The 22,898-nt window shown below is 43.3% G+C and overlaps 1 protein-coding gene and 3 long non-coding RNA genes across 5 annotated transcripts in view; 3 read left to right on the top strand and 1 right to left on the bottom strand.

Moving 5' to 3' along the window:
• The first annotated feature begins 253 nt into the window (after positions 1-253).
• LOC308464596 (uridine phosphorylase 1-like) lies at positions 254-9,486 on the top strand. 2 transcript variants are annotated; one of them, XM_080984040.1, is made up of 8 exons: positions 254-715; positions 1,915-1,980; positions 2,128-2,280; positions 2,670-2,828; positions 3,647-3,761; positions 4,642-4,851; positions 7,974-8,120; positions 9,291-9,486. In XM_080984040.1, the coding sequence occupies exons 3-8, from the start codon at positions 2,203-2,205 to the stop codon at positions 9,428-9,430; spliced, it is 849 nt and encodes a 282-aa protein (XP_080840166.1). In that variant the 5' UTR covers positions 254-715; positions 1,915-1,980; positions 2,128-2,202; the 3' UTR covers positions 9,431-9,486. The 2 variants fall into 2 exon arrangements, with proteins under 2 accessions (XP_080840166.1, XP_080840165.1); XM_080984039.1 differs by having other exon boundaries at positions 256-715; positions 2,163-2,280.
• Positions 9,487-16,216: 6,730 nt separating this feature from the next.
• On the top strand, positions 16,217-17,224 carry LOC308464610. Its single transcript, XR_013980109.1, has 2 exons — positions 16,217-16,528; positions 16,641-17,224. It is a non-coding gene; the product is annotated as an uncharacterized lncRNA (long non-coding RNA).
• Positions 17,225-18,216: 992 nt separating this feature from the next.
• Positions 18,217-22,898, top strand: part of LOC308464611 — a 30,817-nt gene continuing 26,135 nt past the window's right edge. Inside the window, exon 1 of the long non-coding RNA XR_013980110.1 lies at positions 18,217-18,486. This is a non-coding gene — a long non-coding RNA (uncharacterized lncRNA). The remainder of the gene's footprint in view (positions 18,487-22,898) is intronic.
• LOC308464609 lies at positions 18,743-22,026 on the bottom strand. The gene is made up of 3 exons (XR_013980108.1): positions 21,723-22,026; positions 20,712-20,876; positions 18,743-18,915 (listed from the first exon to the last, which is right to left on the bottom strand). It is a non-coding gene; the product is annotated as an uncharacterized lncRNA (long non-coding RNA).

Here is a 22,898-nt window from a genome sequence, read left to right as displayed (position 1 = left end):
ATGTCACCCCCCTCAGGGATGACACCCGGAGCGAACCGCCCCCACCACACACCCCTTTCTCCGCCAATGAGCAGTGGTTAGCCAAGTGTAGGAATGGAAGGAGCCCTGCATTTCAGTTCACACTCAGTTTCTCCAATCTGAAATTCAGTTTTCCACGTTTCTGTGGCCAGCTGCAATTACATATATATATAATATATATATATATATATATATACACACCCCCACAAGAAACATTTTTTTGTATGCAGTTTTGACTAAAACACACATTTTTGCAGGCAAATAACTCACTTTTGTTATTTTTACTGATATATTAATGTTGATGCACATTTTCCCTTAGTATCTTCATTTTTGTAAGCATTATTTGGTTGGAGAAGTACACTGCAAAATTCAGAGAAATGCAAATTCCAAAGGATGGTTGTGTTTTGTATTGGCTAGATTTGCCTTTAAATGTGAACTGAATCCCATTTTACACTCATCCCAGTGGAGAGACTTTCTTTGGTCTCTTTGGAACCCACTGCCAATCTACTCTGGTGGACTCCTTCAAATTCAGGTATTCTGAGAGGGAACAATTTCTGTGATATTATGATGTAATGAGTCGGATGGCCAATCAGATCTTCCGTTGCAGAAAGATAAATGACACCAGGTCAGCCATTGTTTCAGAGGATGCAGGTTGGAGAATTACTTTCAGAGAGCAAAGGGGCTCTTAGACAAAAATGTAAATACGATTTTTTATGGTACAAAAATAGTTCACATGAGTCTGTTAGAGAGTTGAGATTTTCTTGGTCCATTGATGCTTCTCATCCGGGTTAATTGTCAAGGCTTTTTCTCAAAGAATTTTAGGAGTTCTGGTCAGGTGAAGTTGCTGATCATACTGTCATCCATAGACAGAGAACTACAGTTCCTAAGTAATTGAAACAGAGGTTATCCTGGGGCAGGGGAGATTCTCCTCCTTCAAACCCTCCCATAAGATTGAAAACCTAACTACAGCCTGCATAGATCTATGGTTTAATATGGTTTAATACTACTGTACAAAATCCTGTAGATCATCAGAAATGAGCAGGTAGGCCAACAGGTAAATTAAGGCATAGTTTTGCAGTTTAAAGCAATTAAAACAATTGTTTGTTTTAAAGAAAGTTGGAGTTATTTGACAATGGGACAGAGTGTCGTAGGAAGTTTAGACTTCTTCTTGGCTGGTCTTTAAAGCAGAACCTGCATCACTATCTGCCAGAGATTCTGTAACTGACTCCTGCATTACGTACAGATCCTATACTGAACAGATCCAACCCCAAGATTGGATGAACTTCTTCCTAACCCACCACAATTTCTGCTCAAAGTGATGTGTGCCTTTAACTCTTGACCATATGCAGATTGTAGGGTTAGTTCAGTTGAATGCCCCATCTTTGCTAAGTTTCTTTGCTAAGTTAACAGTCCTTGCCCAGTCCGTTAAGCATCCTTTTTGCACATCTAAATAATTGGTCAAGTACAGATGTGTTGCCATAGAAACAGCTAGCTAGTGATACCTCCAGAAGTGGGAATAGGCCCCTCACCTCACCTGGCTGGCAGTTTTCCTAGAAGTAGGGGATAGCTTTTTTCTTAGTGTGGTCTGGAACTGGGAAGCTTGACTTGCTCTCTTCTGTTGGAACCAAAGCTATAACTTTGAAGGCCTTCCTAGAAACCTTAATGGGGTAGCAAAATCTGCCATGGTGCTGATGACAAGAGCACCTCCATCGTATGCTCTTGTTGTATACATGCGTAAATGAATAAAATCATATATCCTAAGGACATCACAACCAAACCATGGGAAAGTGCAGGCATCCTTGGAGTCTCTCACCACTCAGAACCTGGGGTGTGCATAACAGGATAATAGTAGGTCTCTAAAGATGCTGGTTTATCTCCAATATTTTTCTTCTTCAGCCTCTAGCCACACAGAATGGCTTCTACAGGCACAGCTAAGAAGGCAGAGGGAGAACAGCCATTAAAGTAAGTGTAAAAAGTGTTATGATCCAGTTGGATTAACTGAAATGATCTGTTGGCTTTAGAATACCAGGGTTGGGTCAAAGCTATAATTAAGAGGTCATGGCATTCATCTTGCTGTTTCCTTAGACGTTACTTGTTTTTGTGCCATAGCTATGAACTCATGCCCATCTACTCTGCATTGATAGAGAAACTGCCATTCGTGTCCCCAACCCCCACCTTCAGAAGATGAAAGAGGACGTCCTGTATCATTTAGCTCTTGGAACTGGGACCCACAATTTACCTGCCTTGTTTGGAGACGTGAAGGTAAGAAAATAAACGCTGTGTCAGAACACTGAATCATTAAACTCTGTCTCTGATGATTGAAAATTGGATTTGGGAGAGGTACTTTCCTTAACAGGTGTTCTTTAACGCCTGATTACCTAAGGATGGAACTACATTGTTTGGCTGGAGAGCTACATTGCAAATTCTGGATTAGTGTGAATTTTAATAGCGAGCTGTGTTTCACTTCTATTGTTTCAGAAGGTGTGAATTTGGTAGATTCATCTTTCAGTGTGAACTGAATTGATTTCTCCCATCTAATATATAATACCAGTAACATTTTACAGAATAGCTAGATCTATCTACATTTAGCAGACTGAGTAATGTTATAAAAAATCTTCCTTTTTCTTTCTTTGAAACATCATTGGGTCTAGTTTGTATGCACTGGTGGAAGCCCTTTGCGGATGAAAGCTTTCATCACATCTATTGCTAAGGAGCTGGCCATCGGGAGCCCGGCCTGCGACTTGCCCAACATCTGCGCTGCGACGGATCGGTACGCCATGTACAAAGCTGGCCCTGTGCTAGCACTTAGCGTAAGTACACAAGCCGTTATCTTACTTATTTACTGCATTGAGTTTAACTCTCACCTTTCCTCTGAGGATCTCAGGGTGGTGTACACACTCCCAGTCACATCCTCACAACAACCCCATGAGGTAGGCTAGGCTGAAAGATGCTGACTGGCCCCGAAGTTCTGCTACTCTTTAGCTTTCATTTCCATTCTGCCATTGACGTTGCTGTACTTCATGAATGGCAGATCTGCTTCAAAAAACTTTTTTGAAGGGAAGGATGGAAATAAATAAATATTAAAGAGTTCAGCCAGGTCTGTTTATTATATTTACCATATTTTTCTGTGTATAAGACTAGGTTTTTTTTCCTTTAAAAAAGTGTCAAAAATTTGGGGGCATCTTATACACATATACATCTCCCCCCCCCCATTTTCTTAAATCGGAGTCCCCCAAAGTAGAGAGTGTCTTATACACGGGGGCGTCTTATAGACGGAAAAATACGGTCTCCAAGCAGCTCCAGGTGGTGTCCATAGGTCTCCTCTTCCTCATTTCATCCTCACAACCACCATGTGAGGGAGGTCAGGTTGAGAGTGAGGGACTGACCCAAGATCACTGTGAGCTTTGTAGCTGGGTGGGGATTCGAACCCTGGCCTCTCCCAGGTTTTAATTCTACACTCTGACCGCTACATCATGCTAGCTTTCTTGGGAGCACAGATACTTTAAAAGCAATTATATCTCTGTTCCTGATGTGGGGGGGGGGGCCGAGCTATTTGGTATATTTATCTTCAGTGGGAAACTCTGATGATGATGATAGAAGGGGGCGTTTGTTTGTTGTTCCTTTTCAGCATGGGATAGGGATGTCTTCCATTGCAACTATGTTGCATGAGCTCATCAAACTTCTGCATCATGCTAAGTGCTCCAACGTCATCATTATTCGCATTGGCACATCTGGCGGAATAGGTATTTCCTCTTAGTCTTTCCCCCTCCCCCTTCTAAATAAGTGTTTTTGCGGTTGATGGCTGTGGTGCTTAGATCGAACCAGGCTCTCTAAAATCACTATGGGAACTGGATCTATACTGTGAAGTTGATAATACAGACTGGTGAAAACTGGGGGGGGGGGTCCCTTTTAAGTCGGTGCCAGCTAAAATGAAAGGAAGTAGTTTCACAGGTGGCAATATGCACCCGTGGACTTGGAAGGCTTTAAAAAAGAGCATTAGAGAAATACATGGATGAAAAGGCATTTCCAGAAATTGAAGGCTCAGTTTTGTTTTCAGATCAGATGCTTCTCGGTATAATTAAAAAAAGGAGACCCAATATAAATACAAATAATGTCTATGTTATATTACTAATAAAAGATCAACAACATGAATATGTTTACAAAATCCCAAAATGCAATGAATCCTATCAGACACCAATCTCAGATGACTGGTAAAAAGGTTGTTTCATCCATGAATCTAAATTTTGTGCTCTTTTGCATCAAGTGGATATCCATCAAATGGAAAATATCAGAGAGAGAGAGAGAGAGTATGCATATATACATATATATACAGTGGTACCTTGGGTTAAGAACTTAATTCGTTCTGGAGGTCCGTTCTTAACCTGAAACTGTTCTTAACCTGAAGCACCACTTTAGCTAATGGGGTCTCCCGCTGCCACCATGCTGTTGGAGCACTATCTCTGTTCACATCCTGAAGCAAAGTTCTTAACCCGAGGTACTATTTCTGGGTTAGTGGAGTCTGTAACCTGAAGCGTCTGTAACCCGAGGTACCACTCCCTCTCTCTCTCTCTCTCTCTCTCTCTCTCTATATATATATATATATATATATGTACACACATACAGGTTTGGAGCCAGGATCTGTGGTGATCACCAAACAGGCTGTCAATGCTTCTTTCAAGCCTCAATTAGAACAGATGGTCCTAGGGAAGTCCGTACTTCGCAACACAGACCTCGATGAGAAGTTGGCTGAGGAACTGCTGGAATGTGGCAAGGAACTGCATCAGTTCAACACGGTCATTGGGAACACAATGTGCACCTTGGATTTCTATGAAGGTAAGACTTCTGCAATGCAGCCCCATTGGTCTGAATACTGTGTCTCAGGCAGAAATGGGGGAGAAATGTGATTCAGTTTGAAGTTGCTCAGTCCTATGACCCTGTTCTGTCTCATTCACGCATTGCTAGCATTGCTTAAAAGGTAAAATAAAACATACAGACATGGGCTTAGCCAGGATTTTTGTTAAGGAGGCAGGCCTTTTGTTGGGGGGGCAGAACCTCAATTAGCTATGTATTTTTATTGATCTTTATTGTTGGGGGGCAGCTGTCCCTCCCCCCCCCCCGGCTATGTTCATTTACACAGAGGTCCCATTAGTAATGAAGAAAAGGTTCTTATCTTAGTTACTTCCTATTCCAAGGATGACTTTGGATTCTACATTACATGAGTGGAGCATGCTTGGGCAACAGAGACAGACCCTCCAACATTCCTCAGGTGAAAATAGGGACATTCTATTTTACATCCGTGTGCTCCCCCCTGCAACGCCTCCTCCTCTGAGGCTGGAGCAGGAACACAGACACAGTGACCAAACAAAGCAAGCTGGAGCCAAGCGACTGTAATGTTGCCTGCTGTGTCCTGTTGGGGAAGAGGCAAAGGACCGCCTTTATATCCACTCAGCTGGCCACCATTTGCTTTTATGACATCACAGAGCATCCTCAGCCAATGGCAACAGCTGGGGCAGCATCATCATAACCTCTTCAGGCCTCACAATTGTGGGTGCAGCTCAGCAGAGATTGATCTGTTCCCAGGGCTTATTTTCAGGGGGAACTCACTGGAACTCAGTTCTGGCACCTCTCAGGGGGGTGCCATTGCCATTGCCATTCTAAGAGAACAAGGGAGGTGTTCATGGTGAGTTCCAGCACCTCTTTTTCTAGAAAAAATAGCACTGTATGTTCCCTTGGTTATTGTTAAAACTATTTATAGGTGAGAGGAAGCGCTGGGAGGAGAAGGAGGAGGTAGAGGAGGAGCAGCCGCTCCAGCTAAGCCCGGTCTGAGGCGAAGCTCCGTGGCTCTTCCACTCTTTCAGTCCCTGCCTGCCTTTCTCTCTCGCTTGCTTTCGCCACCTCTTCTTGCTCCCAAGATGTGGGCGCTGGTGGCCAAAGTCAGCAAGAAGGAGCTCAACTCCAACCACAATGGGGCTGATGAGATCTCAGACAAAGAGCAGCAGGAAGCAATTGCACATGCTTGTTTACAAAGCTATGGTACTACCAACCTTACTGTGTGCTTGTGAAACATGGACCACTTATAAACGCCATCTCCAACTCCTCAAATGATTCCATCAATGGTGTTTCCTAAAAATTTTACACATCACCTGGGAAGACAGGTGAACTAATGCCAGTGTACAAGAAGAAGCAAAGATCACCAGTGTCAACATCAACTTTGTTGGACTGGTCATGTTGTGCTGATACCTGATTATTGTCTTACAAAGCAACTACAGTGGTACCTCAGTTTACGAACTTAATCTGTTCCGGAAGTCCGTTTTTAAACCGAAACCGGTCTTAAACTGAGGCGCTCTTTCCCTAATGAGGCCTCCTACCACTGGTGCCCTTCCACCGTTTGGATTCCGTTCTTAGACCGAGGTAAAGTTCACAAACCGGGACACTACTACCAGCTTTGCAGAGTTCGTAAACCAAATCGTTCATAAACAGGACTGTTCTTAAACCGAGGTACCACTGAACTCTATTCTGAACCTAAAAATGGAAAGCGTAATGTTGGTGGTCAACAAAAGAGGTTCAAAGACCCTCTCAAGGCAAATCTTAAAAAATGTAGTATAAACACCCACAACTGGGAAACACTGGCCTGCGAGCACTCCAATTGGAGAACAGCCTTTACCAAAGGTGTCATGGACTTTGAAGACGCTCGAACTCAGGATGAAAGGGAGAAGTGAGCTAAGCGGAAGGCACACTTGGCAAACCCTCACCATGATCAATTCCCACCCGAAAACCTATGTCCCAACTGTGGAATGATGTGTGGATCCAGAATTGGCCTCCACAGTCACAGACTTACTTTAAAGACCATATTTATGGAAAACAATCTTACTCGGCTACAAGTGATCACCAAAGAAGAAGAAGAAGAAAGATTGATGACGTACAGAATAAAATAGACAGACTGAACAAGCCAGTGAGGAAATTTTGAAAGTAGAACAGAAGTACAACAAACTCTGCCAACCATTCTTGCCAAACTCTACCAAACTCTGAGCACAGGTGTTGATGCTGGCAAGGCCACACTCCTGTCAGCAATTCTGCTGCAGCATCCTGCACTAACTGCAGCTTCCATATCAAGCATGAGGAAAGCCCCACACAGAGCACATTGCAGTATCCATCCAGTCTTGAAGTAACCAGCACACAAACTACTGTGGCCAGGCTTTCCCAGTCCAGGAACTGCTGGATCCAGGAATAGTTGCAGCTGGTAAAAGGCACTTCTGTTTGATGTGGGATTGTCTTTTCTTTTAAAATTGATCTGTAAGCTGCTCTGGGAGCCTTTGGTGTAAAACACCAGTGAAGCAAAAAATATTTAAATAAAGAAATTGACATTCCTAAAAGCTTAGGTAGGAATAAGGGAGAAGAGAGAGCACAAGGAAGTGGTGGAGCTTAGGGGTTTAGTGGGAAACCACAACAGGTATATTCCCCTGACAAAGGCTAGATATTCTACAAGGTCCATTCCAACAGTTCAATGATTCTGTGATTCTAAGTCTGGAAAGTGGAAGTGAAGGCGAATGCCTTAACCAGGGTGGTCAGAAATCCACTGAAATCTACTGAATGTGGAAACAGTCATGTTTTCCCCCATAGAACTCTGGGGATTGTAGTTTGTTAAGGGTGCTAAGAATTGATAGGAAGCCACTATCCCCTTCCCAGAGCTACAGTTCCCAGAGTTCACTCCTTTAAGATGCAAAAGGCTAAGCAATTAAGGTCATAACCTTGACAAAGGAACTGGCCTGACTGGTTGAGCGAGCTTCCTGGTTTCCTATACATAGGATTAAAGATTAGGAAACGAACCACAGGTGTCATCTAGACTGACCCCCCCCCCAACCCATAACTATCAAAATATGAGGTTGAGGCATTGTTAAATGTGATTTTTCTCTGTGTGCAAGGTGTGTCAATAATATATGATGTGATATTTTTAGGTCAAGCTCGCCTTGATGGTGCTATCTGTTCCTACACGGAAGAAGACAAAATGAAATATTTAAAGGCAGCTCACGAGGCTGGAGTAAGAAATATCGAGATGGAATCTGCCATTGTTGCAGCAATGTGCAATCTTAGTGGTATCAAAGGTAACTCATGCAGCCAGTCTTGATGCATCTGCTGTAGAAATGGCCAAACTTTGACCTATGAATTTCAGCCTCTCAGGTAGCTGCTAGCTAATGCTCAATTCCTATTAAGGTGATACTTTGATCTGGCAAACCAAAATTTCTCAAAATAGTGTGCATGCTTTTGAGTTCTCCATAGTTCTTCATCAGGGTTGCTGGTGGACAAAATTTGTTGATGGTGATACCAAGAGTGTATCAGATATATCTGGCAAGTTTTAAAGGAGAATGTGGGAGGATACATTCAAATGAGACTCTTTACATGCAGGTATCAGATTGCATCAAATCATCCTGGGAAGAGGACGGTGGCCTACTTTACACATAGTGCTAAACTGTGGTTTGTTTAAGCCAGGGACGGTTAGCCACTTTTGTCCAGCAGGCCAGAACAAAAATTAGTCACCCTTTCTTGGGCCACTTTTGATAGGTGGGCAGCTTTGATGTCATATGATGTCCGGTGGTTCTGAGCCCTCCAGAAAGCAGTGGACCTTGCATTAGGTGCCAAATCTAAAGTGTTGAATGTAAGCCGTCTTGGAAGGGAACAGCCCCCTTCCTAAATTTGCATTGAAGCTTTTTCTATCATCCCACCTCTTACTTGCTTTTTCTCTAAACTAAAAAGTCTCAAACATTGCAGCCTTTCCTTATAGGGGATTTGCTCCACCCGTTGATCATTTCGGTTGCCCTTTTCTGAACCTTTTCCAATTGTACAATATCCTTTTTGAAGTCAATGACCAGAACTGGTATTGATACCAATTATATTACTACTTCTACTACTAATAATCTTGGCTAGCATGAAAACAGAATTTGGCCTTTTGCATATCTTCAAGACTTGAATGCTTTTAAATGTGTAGTGGGTAGGAGTAGGCTTATTGATTTATTCTTGTTCTTGCTTTTATTATGTATCTTGTGGTTTTTTATCTTGTATTTTTATGCTGTGAACTGCTGTGAGATATATGGATGAAGGGCACTATACAATTTTAAATAATAATAATAATAATAGGGAAAAGGGGGGAGTGTTAAATGACTATCACAGCAGCATTAGGCAGGCAAGAGAAGTTGGCTTCTGGCTTCTTCATTCTCTTGTGTTCCCTTGAAAGCCACATTTTGGGTCCTCTCCTGTTTTCTTTCACTGACCTCTAGGTGCTGTGGTCTGTGTCACACTCCTGAATCGACTTCAAGGGGACCAGATCACCAGCTCTCATGAAGTCCTGGTTGAATACGAAGAGAGACCCCAGAAGTTGGTGGGGCAGTTTCTTAAGAAGCGTCTTGGGGGGAAGTGACATGTCTTCTTCTTTAAACTTCTCATTTTCATTAAAATCCCGTGTTTCTTCACAAACTCATTTATGCCATTTCTTCCACACCTAATTGCACTACAGTTCATGCTTCATATTATTCACATTCCTCATTCACATTATCCTTATAATTGGAAACGAGAGCAAAGCATGATGAACAAACAATAAACCTTGGGTCTGGTTTGGAAGATTCAGCTGGTGCAGAATGCGGTGGCTAGACTGCTGGTAGAGGCATCTAGCAGACATGTGACACCATTGTTAAATAGCCTTACTGGCTGCCCATCTACCATGGAAGTCCTTGTATTAATTTACCATGTCCTGAACTACTTAACTCCATGGTACCTCAGGGACCAGCCAAGCCCTTATTTCCCAGCTTGACGACTGAGGTCATCTGTTGTTGGTTGTTTCCTGAACTGGTGAGGCTCATCTGAGGTCAACATGAAACTGAGCCTTCAGTGTTATAGGTCCAGTTTTGCAGAATGCTCTTCCAATAGAGATGTAACAGGCATCTTCTGTTTTAACTCTTAAACACCTGCTGCAAACTTTTCTATTCTGCCAGGCCTATGCAGGCAATTAAGAGTGCATCTTTCTGTGTTTTTATCTGTAAGTTGCCTTGAGTCCCAGCAGGGAAAAAGACATATAATAATATTAATAATAAAAGTAGCTCCCTCTGATGAAGGTTTCTCCCCCGCCTTTTTACGATTTTTTAAGGTTTGCACTTATTGGGCTCTACCACCCTTCATTCAAAGTTCCAGGGTGCTTCACAACAAACTGGAGCATGGGTTTAGTCAGGTGCCCTAAAATCCCAAGTCCTGATGCCAGTCCTGAAGGGGGCCTATAACCTTTATTGCAAGTGCCTCTTTGCTGCACATTAGCTCAGAAGAAGGTCCAGCTGTGTTCCACACCTCAAAATTACACCTTTGAAATTTTGGAGGGTCTGTTTCAGTTGGCATTTGGTTGGGGCACCTTGCAGTGCCAATGGCTTTATTGCAGAGGCAGGAATTTTGCTTCCTCTCAAATTCAGGATTTTTGTACTTGCAACATTTTTTTTAAGCTTTTTAAAAAGTCTCTTAAAGGAAAAGATTATCGTTTCTTGTGGAGAAGTTAGCTTGCTCATCTTCAGATAAATTGCTTATAGCAAGCTGCCTTAGACAGTGTCAGAACATCAGTCCATCCATTGTCTACACTGATTGGTAGCAGCTCACCAGCATTTCAGATTGGTGACATTCGCAGGCCTATCAGGAGATGTTGCTCAGGATTAGTTGTTGTGTTGTTATTATTTATAATCTGCATGCAAAGCAGATTGTCTAATCACTGGCAGAGGAAGGGGGTTATGGCCCACTCCGGGTGTCATCCCTGGGGGGGGGTGACATCGCCACCGCCCCTGATGCTCGCTGCAGGTGGCAGCGCCCCCGTGCTCGCCATGCTGCCCCTGTGGGTGGCTTGCCCACCCATGGTGCACAGCATGTGCGCTGTTCTGGGTGCCAAAACAGCATTCTGCGTGTGATCCTTTCTTCATCCCCAGACTTGGGATTTTTCTACTGCATTTAAAAGGAACACTACAGAACACAAATGCACCTGGCTAAGAGTGGTAATCATTGAGCGATTGGCAAAGCCCTTATAGGTATATTCTGCCTATGTGACCCCTCTTGTTGCAGTTGTGCCACAGCTGTATTTCCAGTGCCAGAAACTTGGAGAAAGCAAAAGAGTAGGGACTGGATCCCTCACACCCCTATGCCCGTGGTCTTTGCCCCCAATTCTGCAGTCTCTGATGAGGAGAAGCCCTCATCTCATCTCTTCTAGGCTCAGGCGACTGAGAAATTTTATGAACATCAAGAGGAGCAACAAAGTGGCCCTGCTCCAGCACCAGGAGCACCCTGTGGCACCAGATGAGCAAGTACCCCGCCACCGCCGCCATTTTTTGGAAGGGAAGGGCAGGAATAGGCTTGGGTGGCAGCTCAGGGTACAGGGATTTGTTGGGGAGGGGAAGCTAGTAAAAAAATCAAAAGAGCCAGACTGCTGTTTCCGACCCAAGGCTCATCTGGTCCAGCACCTGGAAACCTACCCCAGTGGCCAGCCAGTTTTGTGGGGTCTGATGAAAATGCTATTGACTGAGAAAGGAGAAACGGCATTTCTGAAGGAAGCAGGTGGCAGAGGCAGCTGATAGGATAGGGCTGGGTGACAGTTGTCAGTTAGAGGGCCACATTCTCTTGTGAGCCACATTCTGGGAGCTGCAGGCCAAGATTGGCCCCTAAGGCCTGGGCTGTGCCACCCCTGTAGTAGGACTTTGGTAAATGTAGAAGCAGGGAAATCAAAGAGAAGTCTCTTGGAATAATCTTGGAAGCTGTTAAGGGATGAACTAACTTGTCCCCATGTCCTTCTCTTGTTGCAGTTGTGCCACAGCTCTTCAAGGCTTTTCCGGAGCCTGAGATTAGCACTGGGGAAAACAAAAGAGTAGGGACTGGATCCCTCAGACCCTCTGCCCACTGACTGTAGTCTTTGCCCCCAATTCTGCAGTCTCTGAAGCGGAAAATCCCTCACCTCAAAATAAACCAACAGCCTGACTTTTGCCATTTCAGCCATTGGACCTTGAAAAGCTGTTCTTGGTGCAGCTTATCGGGACTTGTATGGAGGCCACATAGAGGGGCTTCCCAAAGCATTGAGCTCCCCAAACATCTGGCTGCTGAAGGAATTTTAGTGAGTGCGTAAGTTACCTGCTATGCATTAGGTTTAACACATTTTATGTTACAAGGCGCATTCTAACCAATCATATAAGCGTTGATGGACGAACGTTCTAATGGCAAGTAAGCGCATGCACTTTCAACTGTCAACTGTCAACTTTCAACAGTCAGCTCATGCTCGGTTTATTATTATGTTGTCCAGTCAGTTTGGTTCTTGTGTTCCTATGAGTGAACTGTTGTCACTGACAAATGTTGAATAAACTTAGCTGAGGAACTTATACTATCTTGGGCTTCTGACTTTTTCTGAACATTTAACATTGGCGACGAGGATGGGATCGATGAGCTCCCAGCGGCTGCCAGAGGCCCAAGACCGCACCGCAGTACTACCGCCTGCCGCCTTGCAGTAAGCGCAACCTCAGCGCCACACTGGACTCAGCAAATAGTCCTGGAAATGAGACCGTGCCTGCGCGTCTTCACAACCACCCACAATTGCACAAGCGACTGCTCCAGGTCCGAGGATGGCTATCAGTCATAGTCGACCACCACTGGACTTCAATATGAGCCATCCTGCAGAATGGCTGCAGTGGCTCCGCCAAATAAGGAGCTACGTCCAACTACAAGGCTTCACTAGGGAAGCAGACAAGGTAGATGTGCTACTGACGGTGCTGGGAAGTTCCGCCATCACTCTACTGGAAGGTCTGATGGCACCCAGGGACATAGAGGCATGCACTTTCGATAAGCTGACACATTCTGTGACAAGACACCTCACGCCTCAGCCAACTAAGAACTTGCCTTGTAACATAAAATGTGCTAACCCAATACATAACATTACCCTTACAGTGGGAGGGCCGGGGATGGGATTTGGGGGACGTGTTGTGGGTCTGCCTGAGAGGAGGACCGTGAAGGCATAGGGCATGGAGTTTTCCTTTCCTGCAGAAAGCAAAGCACGGAGTTTCGGGTTGGAGCCGTCCTCCAGATGCCCACAGAGGGACCTGAGTTTTATCCCTTGCTCGCTTTCAGGACATTCGCACCATCATCCATTCAACTTTTCAGGCAATCACAGAAGAAGAGAACGAGGAAGACAAGGAGGTATGTCATTAGTCTTGACTTCTCTTTACAAGGCTCTTTCTTCTTCACACACTTCAAGACCCATGACTCAAAATCTCTTCTCTTTTCCCTCCTCGCAGCCCCGCACCCCCTTCCTCCACCAGAGATTAGACAATCTGCTTTGCATGCAGATTATAAATAACAACAACAACAACAACTAATCCTGGGCAACATCACCCCAAATTAACCATCAGATCACATGGCATGTCCATGGCTACAGCCTGCACCAAAAAAATCACCCCCCCACTGTTGCCTGGGGCCGCAATGGTGCAAAAACGTGGTTACAAAGGAGGATGAGATACAAACTCCCCAGACTGGATAAACAAGAATGATTAGACATTTAGATAAATAGATAAACAAGAACCATTAGACATTTATCCAGCAGTACATTGATGGTGCTCTGTCCATTGACTTTAGATATAAGCCTACACATTCAGTGCTGTGGAACCATCTGCCATCATTAATAGTCATCAACAGTTGTAAGGTTGTAGCAACCTCTGTTTCAGAGAATCTGAAGAAGTGTGTATATACACGAAAGCTCATACCTAGAAAGCTTATACTTAGTTGGTCCTTAAGGTGCTACTGGAATTATTTAAAAAAATTTTTTTTGAAAGATTCTTTTAAAGACTGTCTTAAGACGAAAAGACTTGATTCTGTTAAGGGAGTTCTTTTTTGGATCATCTTTTAATAATAATTTTTTTAAAAAATCTTCCATCTTGTTATTTATTATAACATTCAGTGCTTGTCATCGAAAGTCTTGGCTTATACAGGCCCCACTCCATCCATCAAGTCTCTAATTCTACATAAGCCATTTCCCCTTCACCTCTGATATTGTTGCATATTTATCTCCAATCCTAGAAGCAGGATGATCAAGAAAAAGGTAGTAAAGGGGTGCAACAGACACCCTCACTGAAGGCCGATGTTGAGTAACGTGACTGATTTTATAGGTGTGTTAATAGATAATAGACAAATTGTGTCTCTATAGTCACAGCAGGCGCTGTAACCTTCCAACAGTTTGACTTCACCTCCAAAGACACACTTCTCCTTCGTCTCCCAAAATAGAAAGATGCTACCCACTAATAGATTAAATTCTCCGTTATTAACCCAGGAGAGGCCTAGAAAATGCTTTGTGGAAGTGCTTATGTTTAATCTGCAGCAAGGTATTAAGTTTCCATGAAGGCTGCCCAGTGACTACTCACTCCATATCCAGAGGTTTGAAGTCTGAGGAAACACTTCTAGACCAAAATTAAATGTTTAACTACACTTTTGGGGGATTTAAAGCCGTGGTTCCCAAATTGGGTGGTACTGCTCCCTGGGAGGCAGTGGGATTCCCCATCTAAGAGCCAAGGTGGTGGCAGGGGGGTGCTGGAGGTGTGAATGGCTATGAGACTTTTAAAAGCATCACTGAATCAAGTTCATCCATGTTGTCGAATTAAGCTACATAGTTTTAACTGGATTTTAAATAAATGTCCCATTAATTGTTCCTGTTTTGAATTTTTAAAAATTGCTTTATTGAATATAAAAAAGAAAAAAAACAGTCAACAAAGGAAAAAAATCAAAGGATGATATGAATTCCAAAAAATTAAATTAACTTCTTACAATACAACTTCTGTTATGACTTCCAGTCACCCCATCAAGATTCCTAGGTTTCTTTTGAGTAGCACTTTTCATTCTCACTCCAATCTTCTCCCACATTTTTGTTTTAATAAGGTTTTCTATGTTCATATGGGAGTCATTCTATTTTTTAAATTTTTATTAGATATTTCAACACAATAATTTTAACAAAAATACATCATCCATTACATTATCAATTTTTATCCATCCATTATCCGTCCTTAATCTTGTATTTTATTCAGATGTTTTATCCTATGCTTGTTTCTTTGTCCTTATCTGCTCCAACATTTATCAGTTAAAAAAAATCCTAACTGGTATTTTATTTATATTTTTGGGGGTTTTTTTGTTTTTTGTTTTTATCCTGGTCTGTGACCGTAATAAAGTTCATTCATTCATTCATACATCATCCACATTGTTCCCCCTCCATTTTTCCCCTCCCCCCAAACAGAAAAGCCAACCCCCCCCCCCCCCGACTTCCCTCAGCTCCTTTCTCTGGTTTCTCAACACATCTTCCTGTCTGCCTGTCTTCCTGTAAAATTGTAAAGATCCTCAAATTATCTATCAATGTATTACAATAAAGAGTTTGTGAATGTTTATTCAAAACCTGCCAAAGAGTCCAATTCATTTTGTTGCTTCTTTAAGTATTTCGTAAAAAGTTCCCATTCATCTTTAAAATCGCAGTTATCCTTGTCACGTAGTTTGTGTCAGTTTTGCCAATTCCGCATAGTCCATCAGTTTTTCTTGCCACAGTTCTTTCATCGGGATTTCCTCATTCTTCCATCCTTGTGCTATTAAGACTCTTGCCGCCGTTGTCACGTACATAAACATATTTTTTAATTTCTTTGGCAGGTCTTTTCCCACAATCCCTATATGGGAGTCATTCTAGGCCAGCCAGAGAATTCATATTTTTACAACAATCTTTAAGATATTTTAAATATCCCACTCTAGTGAACAATTGATCTGTATTATCTCTCATTCTTCCTGTCATCCTTGCTAATTCTGCGTATTCTAATAATTTTGTCTGCCTCTGTTTTGAATTTTATTGTGTCATAATCTTCCTTAGTGGGTTGTGGAAACCTCTATTCTGAAAAATGCTTTTTGTAGGGTAGTAGGCACTGGAGATGAGTTTATGGGATCAAAGGGGCAGTGGCACAGAAAAGTTTGGGAACCACTAGAGTAAAATGTGAGGCAGAAGACCTGGTTTCCAGACACACACTCTTTACAGAGGATTTTAAACAGCACTAAATTCCAAAGCTCTGCTCAGGTAGATTTTCCCCACCCAGAACAGCCATCAGTGTTCCTAAACAGGAACTTCCACTCAGTCCCTTCACTGCCCACACTGGCAGTTAATCCCTGTCCCCTGAGAGTCAACTCCTGATCTGGCAGTTAAACTGCCAGTTTCAAATTTAAACTGCCCTCTCTCTCTCCCCAGATTGGCTGATAGCCCAAGCAACTCTCACTGGCTGTCAGGTCACCAGGAGGCAGGCCCAGGGCGTGTCCGTCACAAAATCCTGTTGGGAAGAGCTCTCCTTCCTTTTTCTCTTTTTTCTCTAAAGCTTTTTGTTTATAGTAAAAACTCAGAGAGAAACATGAACCACTAGGGGAGATACACGAAGGAGAGGATACACACACTCTGAGGAGATGGGGCTGCACTTTCCCAGGGTTTGGTTTCCTTGTAATGAAGGTCAACGGAGACTGTGGTGCCTTTAGGGTATGCGGTTTTATTTCCACATATGTACAGCCTGAGGATAGGCTGGAGGGGCTCAAGGCATTAACAAATCTTGTTTCCCCAATAGGGTTCCAGGGATGCTCCAAGTCACAGCTTTGGGTTCAGCAAAGTGAGACATGTCAACAACACCTCAATCCCTTCCATATGTACCACTGTGATAGGAATTTTGAGGTCTTAGATATATGGTGATGTTCATAAGTTACCAACCAAGCACATACATAGATCAGCACAGGAAGACCAAACTGGAACCATTTTGATTCCTAAACTGACCAAATGTTTTCCCTGCAAGGCGTGGGGGGGGGGGGTCAGGGAGCCTTCCCATTTTCTCAGGAATTGAGTGATCAGCATTTTAATGGGTGACAGACTATCAGGAAAGACAATCAGATAACCTGGCAAACAGGAAAAACAACATTCCAAGTTCTGTTTTAGACCGCCTTTTTTGTGATGTAGGTATGATGTAACTGAAGGGTGGTCCTGGGTTACACCCCTTCTGTGATGTATGTATGTTTCTGGGGGTGGTCTTGATCTACAGGGTGGCAATTTCAAAAGTCTTTATAAGGCCTCACGCACCATTTTTCTGGGTTCCTCCTCCTCTCCTGCGGGTGAGGGGAGCACCCTGTTGCAACAGTTCAATAAAGATCAAGCTTACTAGCTGCTTTGCTTCTCAATATTCTCTGGTTGGCCTCTGTTATCTTCTCCTACCAATAGGGAACCTATGTAAGGACTCTATATGGGCTCTTGGATACCCTATAAGGGAAAAGGGCAATTTTTGTTCACAACAATGCTTAATCATGCTGGCCACATGACCCGGAAGCTGTACACCGGCTCCCTCAGCCAATAAAGCGAGATGAGCGCCACAACCCCCAGAGTCGGACATGAATGGACCTAATGGTCAGGGGTCCCTTTACCGTTACCTAATCCCCATGTTACACCCCCCCCCCAAAAAAACCTGCATCACTAATACATCATGGTTACATCATGAAAGGGGAGGTCTGGTGGCAGTAATCTGAGCATCCTGGACCCTGCCACATGCCTCCCCTTGCCCTCCACCAAACATCCATCAAGTGAAACAAAAGAGATATTTACATTTCCCTGTTTCCCAGTCAGGTTAATCACACCCTTTTGTCTTCATCTGGGTTATTTCTGGAATGGCTACCTGTCTGACACTCAGGTATCAGGATGCCAGGGATTATCACTTAGGCAGAGGAGCTGCTGAGTAGCTGAGCTCACATGTCTATATGAATTTCTGAAGTTTTCCCAGTGAGCCAGTACATAGATACATTTATCAGTGAATTGTTACATTTGGTATTGTGCAGCAGAGGCCCTTTGAATAGATAGGAAGAAACTGTGATGAAGTGTTTTGTGGGGACAAATCACAAAAGTGATTGTGCTGATTTCGGTATTGGGGTGCATGTGCAATTATAGTGTTGTAAGAGAGTCAGGGTCAGAGAGGGGAATAAAGGAAAATGACCCTACCAATATCAAAAGTATAGAATTCTGCCTTAAAAACCCTACAGGAAATAAACTGTGCTTTGGAGAATGCTTCATTTGAGAATGTATCATTTTTGCAGTCTCATGTATCATTTTACTCATTTTGCTGTGTCTTTTTCATTCACTTTAAGAATGTGTGTCTTTTCCATTGACTTAAGAAGAAGAAGAAGAAGAGTTTGGATTTGATATCCCGCCTTTCACTCCCCTTCAGGAGTCTCAAAGCGGCTAACATTCTCCTTTCCCTTCCTCCCCCACAACAAACACTCTGTGAGGTGAGTGGGGCTGAGAGACTTCAGAGAAGTGTGACTGGCCCAAGGTCACCCAGCAGCTGCATGTGGAGGAGCGGAGACGCGAACCCGGTTTCCCAGATTACGTGACTACCGCTCTTAACCACTACACCACACTGGCTCTCTAAAAAAAATGTATCTGAATGTATCCTTACTGAAATGTAATTTTCCATGAATGTATCTTTACTGAAATGTATTTTTCCTCAATATGCTGTACTATGCTATACTTTCTGAACGTATCCAAATGTATTTTTGAAGAATGTTCCTTAAATGTAACGATCACTTGTTTCAAATGTATTTGACTCAAATGTATTCGAAAGCTGCTAAAAACACTCCCCACACCACACTGCCATCTACTGGGTCTGCAAATAATACCATGAATACACACACATACCAGCTCAAAAATAAAGTAGTTTTATTTTCCAATAAGTATGCAAACATGAGACTATCACACCCGAATTGATAGCAATGCAGAACAGGATCTCATATTTACATTGAAGCCATTTCCTGAACATCCAGCCTCACGATCTGCATACTGATTATCAGCAGCTATGGAGGTTTTTCCTGTAGATAAAGGAAAAAAGCCATTAACCAGATCCAGGATAAATGAGAAGAAGCTCAACACATATTATTCCAGCCCTCCAGCAAAACTGACACCTCCCAAGATCTTACAACATCCTCCTTAAAGGTAAAGGTAAAGGGACCCCTGACCATTAGGACCAGTCGTGGCCGACTTCATCTCGCTTTATTGGCCGAGGGAGCCGGCGTACAGCTTCCGGTCAAAAGGTATAAGAGTCAAGCCAGCTCTTTTGTTCGGTTGTTCTCACTCCGTTCTTGTTACGCGAGGGAGGACCCTGTTGCAACAGTTTTTGTTTTTCCCGTTCTTTCAATAAAGATCAGACTTTGCTTTTCGCCAATCCTGGTGTGGTCTCTGTCATTTCCCGATCTGTACAGAGCCTCTACAACCAGGCTTCTTCCGAGGTCCCGGTCCTCTTTACGAGGCAAGGACTCCCTTGGGGAAGCAATTATTTATTTATTTCATTTTCTGCTGGAGGGGCAACCCTCCTGCAACCTATACATAAATTCCTGCAACCGTGGGAAGTTTTAAAAGTCAGTGTCGCCCCATGCTCGCGGTTCTTACTGCTGTTCTTACTACCTATTGCGCAACAAATAAAAGATCTAAGTCTACTGATTGCTGTTTTGCTCCAAATTACTTGGCTGGAACTTCCTTCTTTTACTGACTGCATTGACCCACGGGGGACTTGGACCCCGACGAGCTGGGCTGTTGAGTAGTCTCTGACCCCAGAATTTTTCCTTATCAAAAACAACAAGTGAATGGGTGGTAGGTTAAAAAACAAAAAAGGTAGAAGAGTATAAATCCCAAGAACCAAAAAGACATGAAGAGCCCAGGCCCAGAGAGAGAGTCCAAGAGGTCCAGCATTATTAAGATTTTACAAGTATTTCCAAAAAATACCATAAATCAACCGGAAGAATGGCTCTCAGGTGTTGCTTATTTATGTGTATAATAAAAGTCCACCAGGTGGCGGCAAAGTCCATCTAAGTTCCTTAAGAGGATGTGTGAGTTTTGGACGCTGCTTTTTTATTTTTTGGTACCATTTATTTAATGTAAGGACTGTGACGTTTTTCCATCCTTGAGTAGTGACCAGTCTAGCAGCATCCAGGAGAAAACCAATAGGGGTTTACAAAGAGAAGGGGATCAATGTAACTCCCTGTGAAAATGGAGAGGAGGCAGAGTTTAGGGCCTAAGTTCAAAGGACGATCCAAGATGATCCTAATCTCTGTCAAAACCTGCCAGCAGGAAGCATTAATGTGGGTGAAAGAGCACCATAGGGTGGCAGTAGGTGCCAACAGCCCCACAAGCCTTTTGTTTTTGTGCCAGGTACGTAGGATTTATTGAATGGATTTATGTCCCACCTTTCTCCCAAGTTGGGATTTGAGGTGGCTTCTAAAATTTAAAAACATTAGAAAATGCAAAGTAATTAAAAACAAAACTGGTTAAAAACAATAGTTAAAATACACCAGAAAATGTTTAGAACCAGCAATTAAAAATCCATTTTGCCCTGTGGCCAGCATCGCCTGCACTTAATTTCCAAAGGCCTGTCTGAACAGGAAGATCTTAGCCTGCCGGCAGAAAGAAAATAGAGAGGGAGCCAGTCTGACCTCTCTCAGGCAGGAATTCCACAATAAGGAATTTTTAAACCATCCAGAATTTGAAAATATAGTGGTGGAGGTTGTGAGGGCACTTTAGGAGTGTTCCATCTCATGGAAAAGCTTTAAGGTGCCTTGCCTGGAATGAGTAAGGCCACAGGCTTAGGAATGACTGAATGCACCCCCTTCACCTGGGTCCAGACGGTGTGTCACTCACTGCTTGGCTAGTCTACTGCCACACCTCATTCTTTAAATAGCCTCCTACGGGAGCAGTCTTAATCTCTCGAGATTTTTGTACTTAAATATGATAAAGATCCAGGAATGTGTTTTCATTCTTTCTTGCCATTGGGTGGGGGCTGAAAAACAAGCAAACAGAGAAAACGCAAAGAACTTGGTTAGTCTGCAAAAAAGGGTGGACGCAGGTGGCGCTGTGGGTTAAACCACAGAGCCTAGGACTTGCTGATCAAAAGGTCGGCGGTTTGAATCCCTGCAATGGGGTGAGCTCCTGTTGCTCGGTCCCTGCTCCTGCCAACCTAACAGTTCGAAAGCACGTCAAAGTGCAAGTAGATAAATAGGTACCACTCTGGCGGGAAGGTAAACGGTGTTTCCGTGCGCTGCTCTGGTTCGCCAGAAGCAACTTAGTCATGCTGGCCACATGGACAAATGCTGGCTCCCTCGGCCAATAAAGCGAGATGAGCGCCGCAACCCCAGAGTCGTTCACAACTGGACCTAATGGTCAGGGGTCCCTTTACCTTTACCTAAAGGGCCCCTGACAGTTAAGTCCAGTCACAGACGACTCTGGGGTTGCGGTGCTCATCTCGCTTTACAGGCCAAGGGAGCCTGCGTTTGTCCGCAGATCGTAAATTAATGGGTTGCAGTTTTACTCAGAGTAAAAGTTAAAGGAGATGATTAAGCCGAGTCTATTAATTTCAACAGGGTTTATTCTGCTCAGAACTTAGCTGAAGACAACCATTTTAAAAATCAGCCAGTTTCTGTTTGTCGTGTCCATTCATTTCCATGGATCTTGAGTATCAGTAACCCTAGATTCAGCCCACTGGATGGTTGTGAAGATTATAGTTCAATAAGGTGCACAAAGAACTTTGAACACCTGGAAATGCTAAATATTGTTAAATAATTGTTAACTTCTCAATGACTGCAAAAAACACATAACCATTCCAACCTTGGATTTTAGACCCCGATACCTTATATATGCTTATATGAGCCTCTTTTACAGGCTCAACACCCCCAACTCCTTCTTCTTCTTGCTGCTGCTGTTGCTACTGCTGCAGCAGCAGCACACAACTGACTGATGTTAAGCTTGTGGTCTGCTATGACCCCTAGGTCCTTTTCACTGCTGTCAAGCCATACAGTTAGTTCCCTACCGTTACCTATGTGGAATGTGGCCAACTGCCGTCCAAACACATGTTCTTAAGTGGAATAGCAGTTGGCTCTCCTTACTTCCTAGAAACATCTCGCAACAACACAGATGCATTGGGAGCAGGACTTATTGTTGTTTCCAAAGGAATTCCTGCTCGGAGATTCTGCCAGGACGGTTTTGACATCAACAGGGGTTGTTGGCAGTCATGTAACCAGAGCAAACAAACAACAATCTGGATGGTTTCACACCTGCAAAACCGCAGTGGCGTGGATTGCTGTTCCACAAGACTTTCTCTTTTGTGGTGTAATTATTATTATTATTATTTTCAACACCTTAAAAAAGTAAAAAAAGGGCATACTCAAATTACCCATCCAATGACATTCATTATTATTATTATTATTATTATTATTTACACTATTCTTCATTTCAATTCAAATAAGATACTGAAGACGTCAAAAGAAACAAAAAGGATCGAAATATTTCAATGGCTACTAGCCACAATGGTTCTTCTCTGCCTCCACAGCTGGAGGAAGCAATGCTTCAGAATACCAGTTGCTGGAAACTATATAAATGTACTTGAAATTGCCTTTGGAACTCCCTGCCCTTACATATCCGAAAGGTGCTGTCTCTATGGGCTCCCTCCGGAGGTTGTGGACTCTCCTTCCTTGGAGGTTTTAAGCAGAGGCCGGATGGCCACCTGTCATGGATGCTGCATTGCAGCGGGTTGGACTAGACGACCCTTCAAACTCTACAATCCTATGATTCCATTGTCTTTTGACTGTTAGAGGTGACTTTCAGATTTCTACCAACCTTTCCTGAATGTGCACCAGGTATGGGCTTGGCCCCAACGGCGGTATTGTGACTTCTCTGAACCTTTTTGCGACAAGATTTGACCAGGTCTTTTGACTTTAGACTTTCCTTTTTCAACAAGCCTTTTAAGGGGACTTTTGTGAAATTTCACACTGCATCTGTATGGGGTTGTGTGTGTGTGTGTGTGTGA

This window comes from Podarcis pityusensis (assembly GCF_964106645.2).
Source record: "Podarcis pityusensis genome assembly, chromosome: 15".
Lineage (NCBI taxonomy): Eukaryota > Metazoa > Chordata > Lepidosauria > Squamata > Lacertidae > Podarcis > Podarcis pityusensis.
Note: the sequence above shows the minus strand (reverse complement) of the source record. Positions and strands in the feature narration are given on the sequence as shown.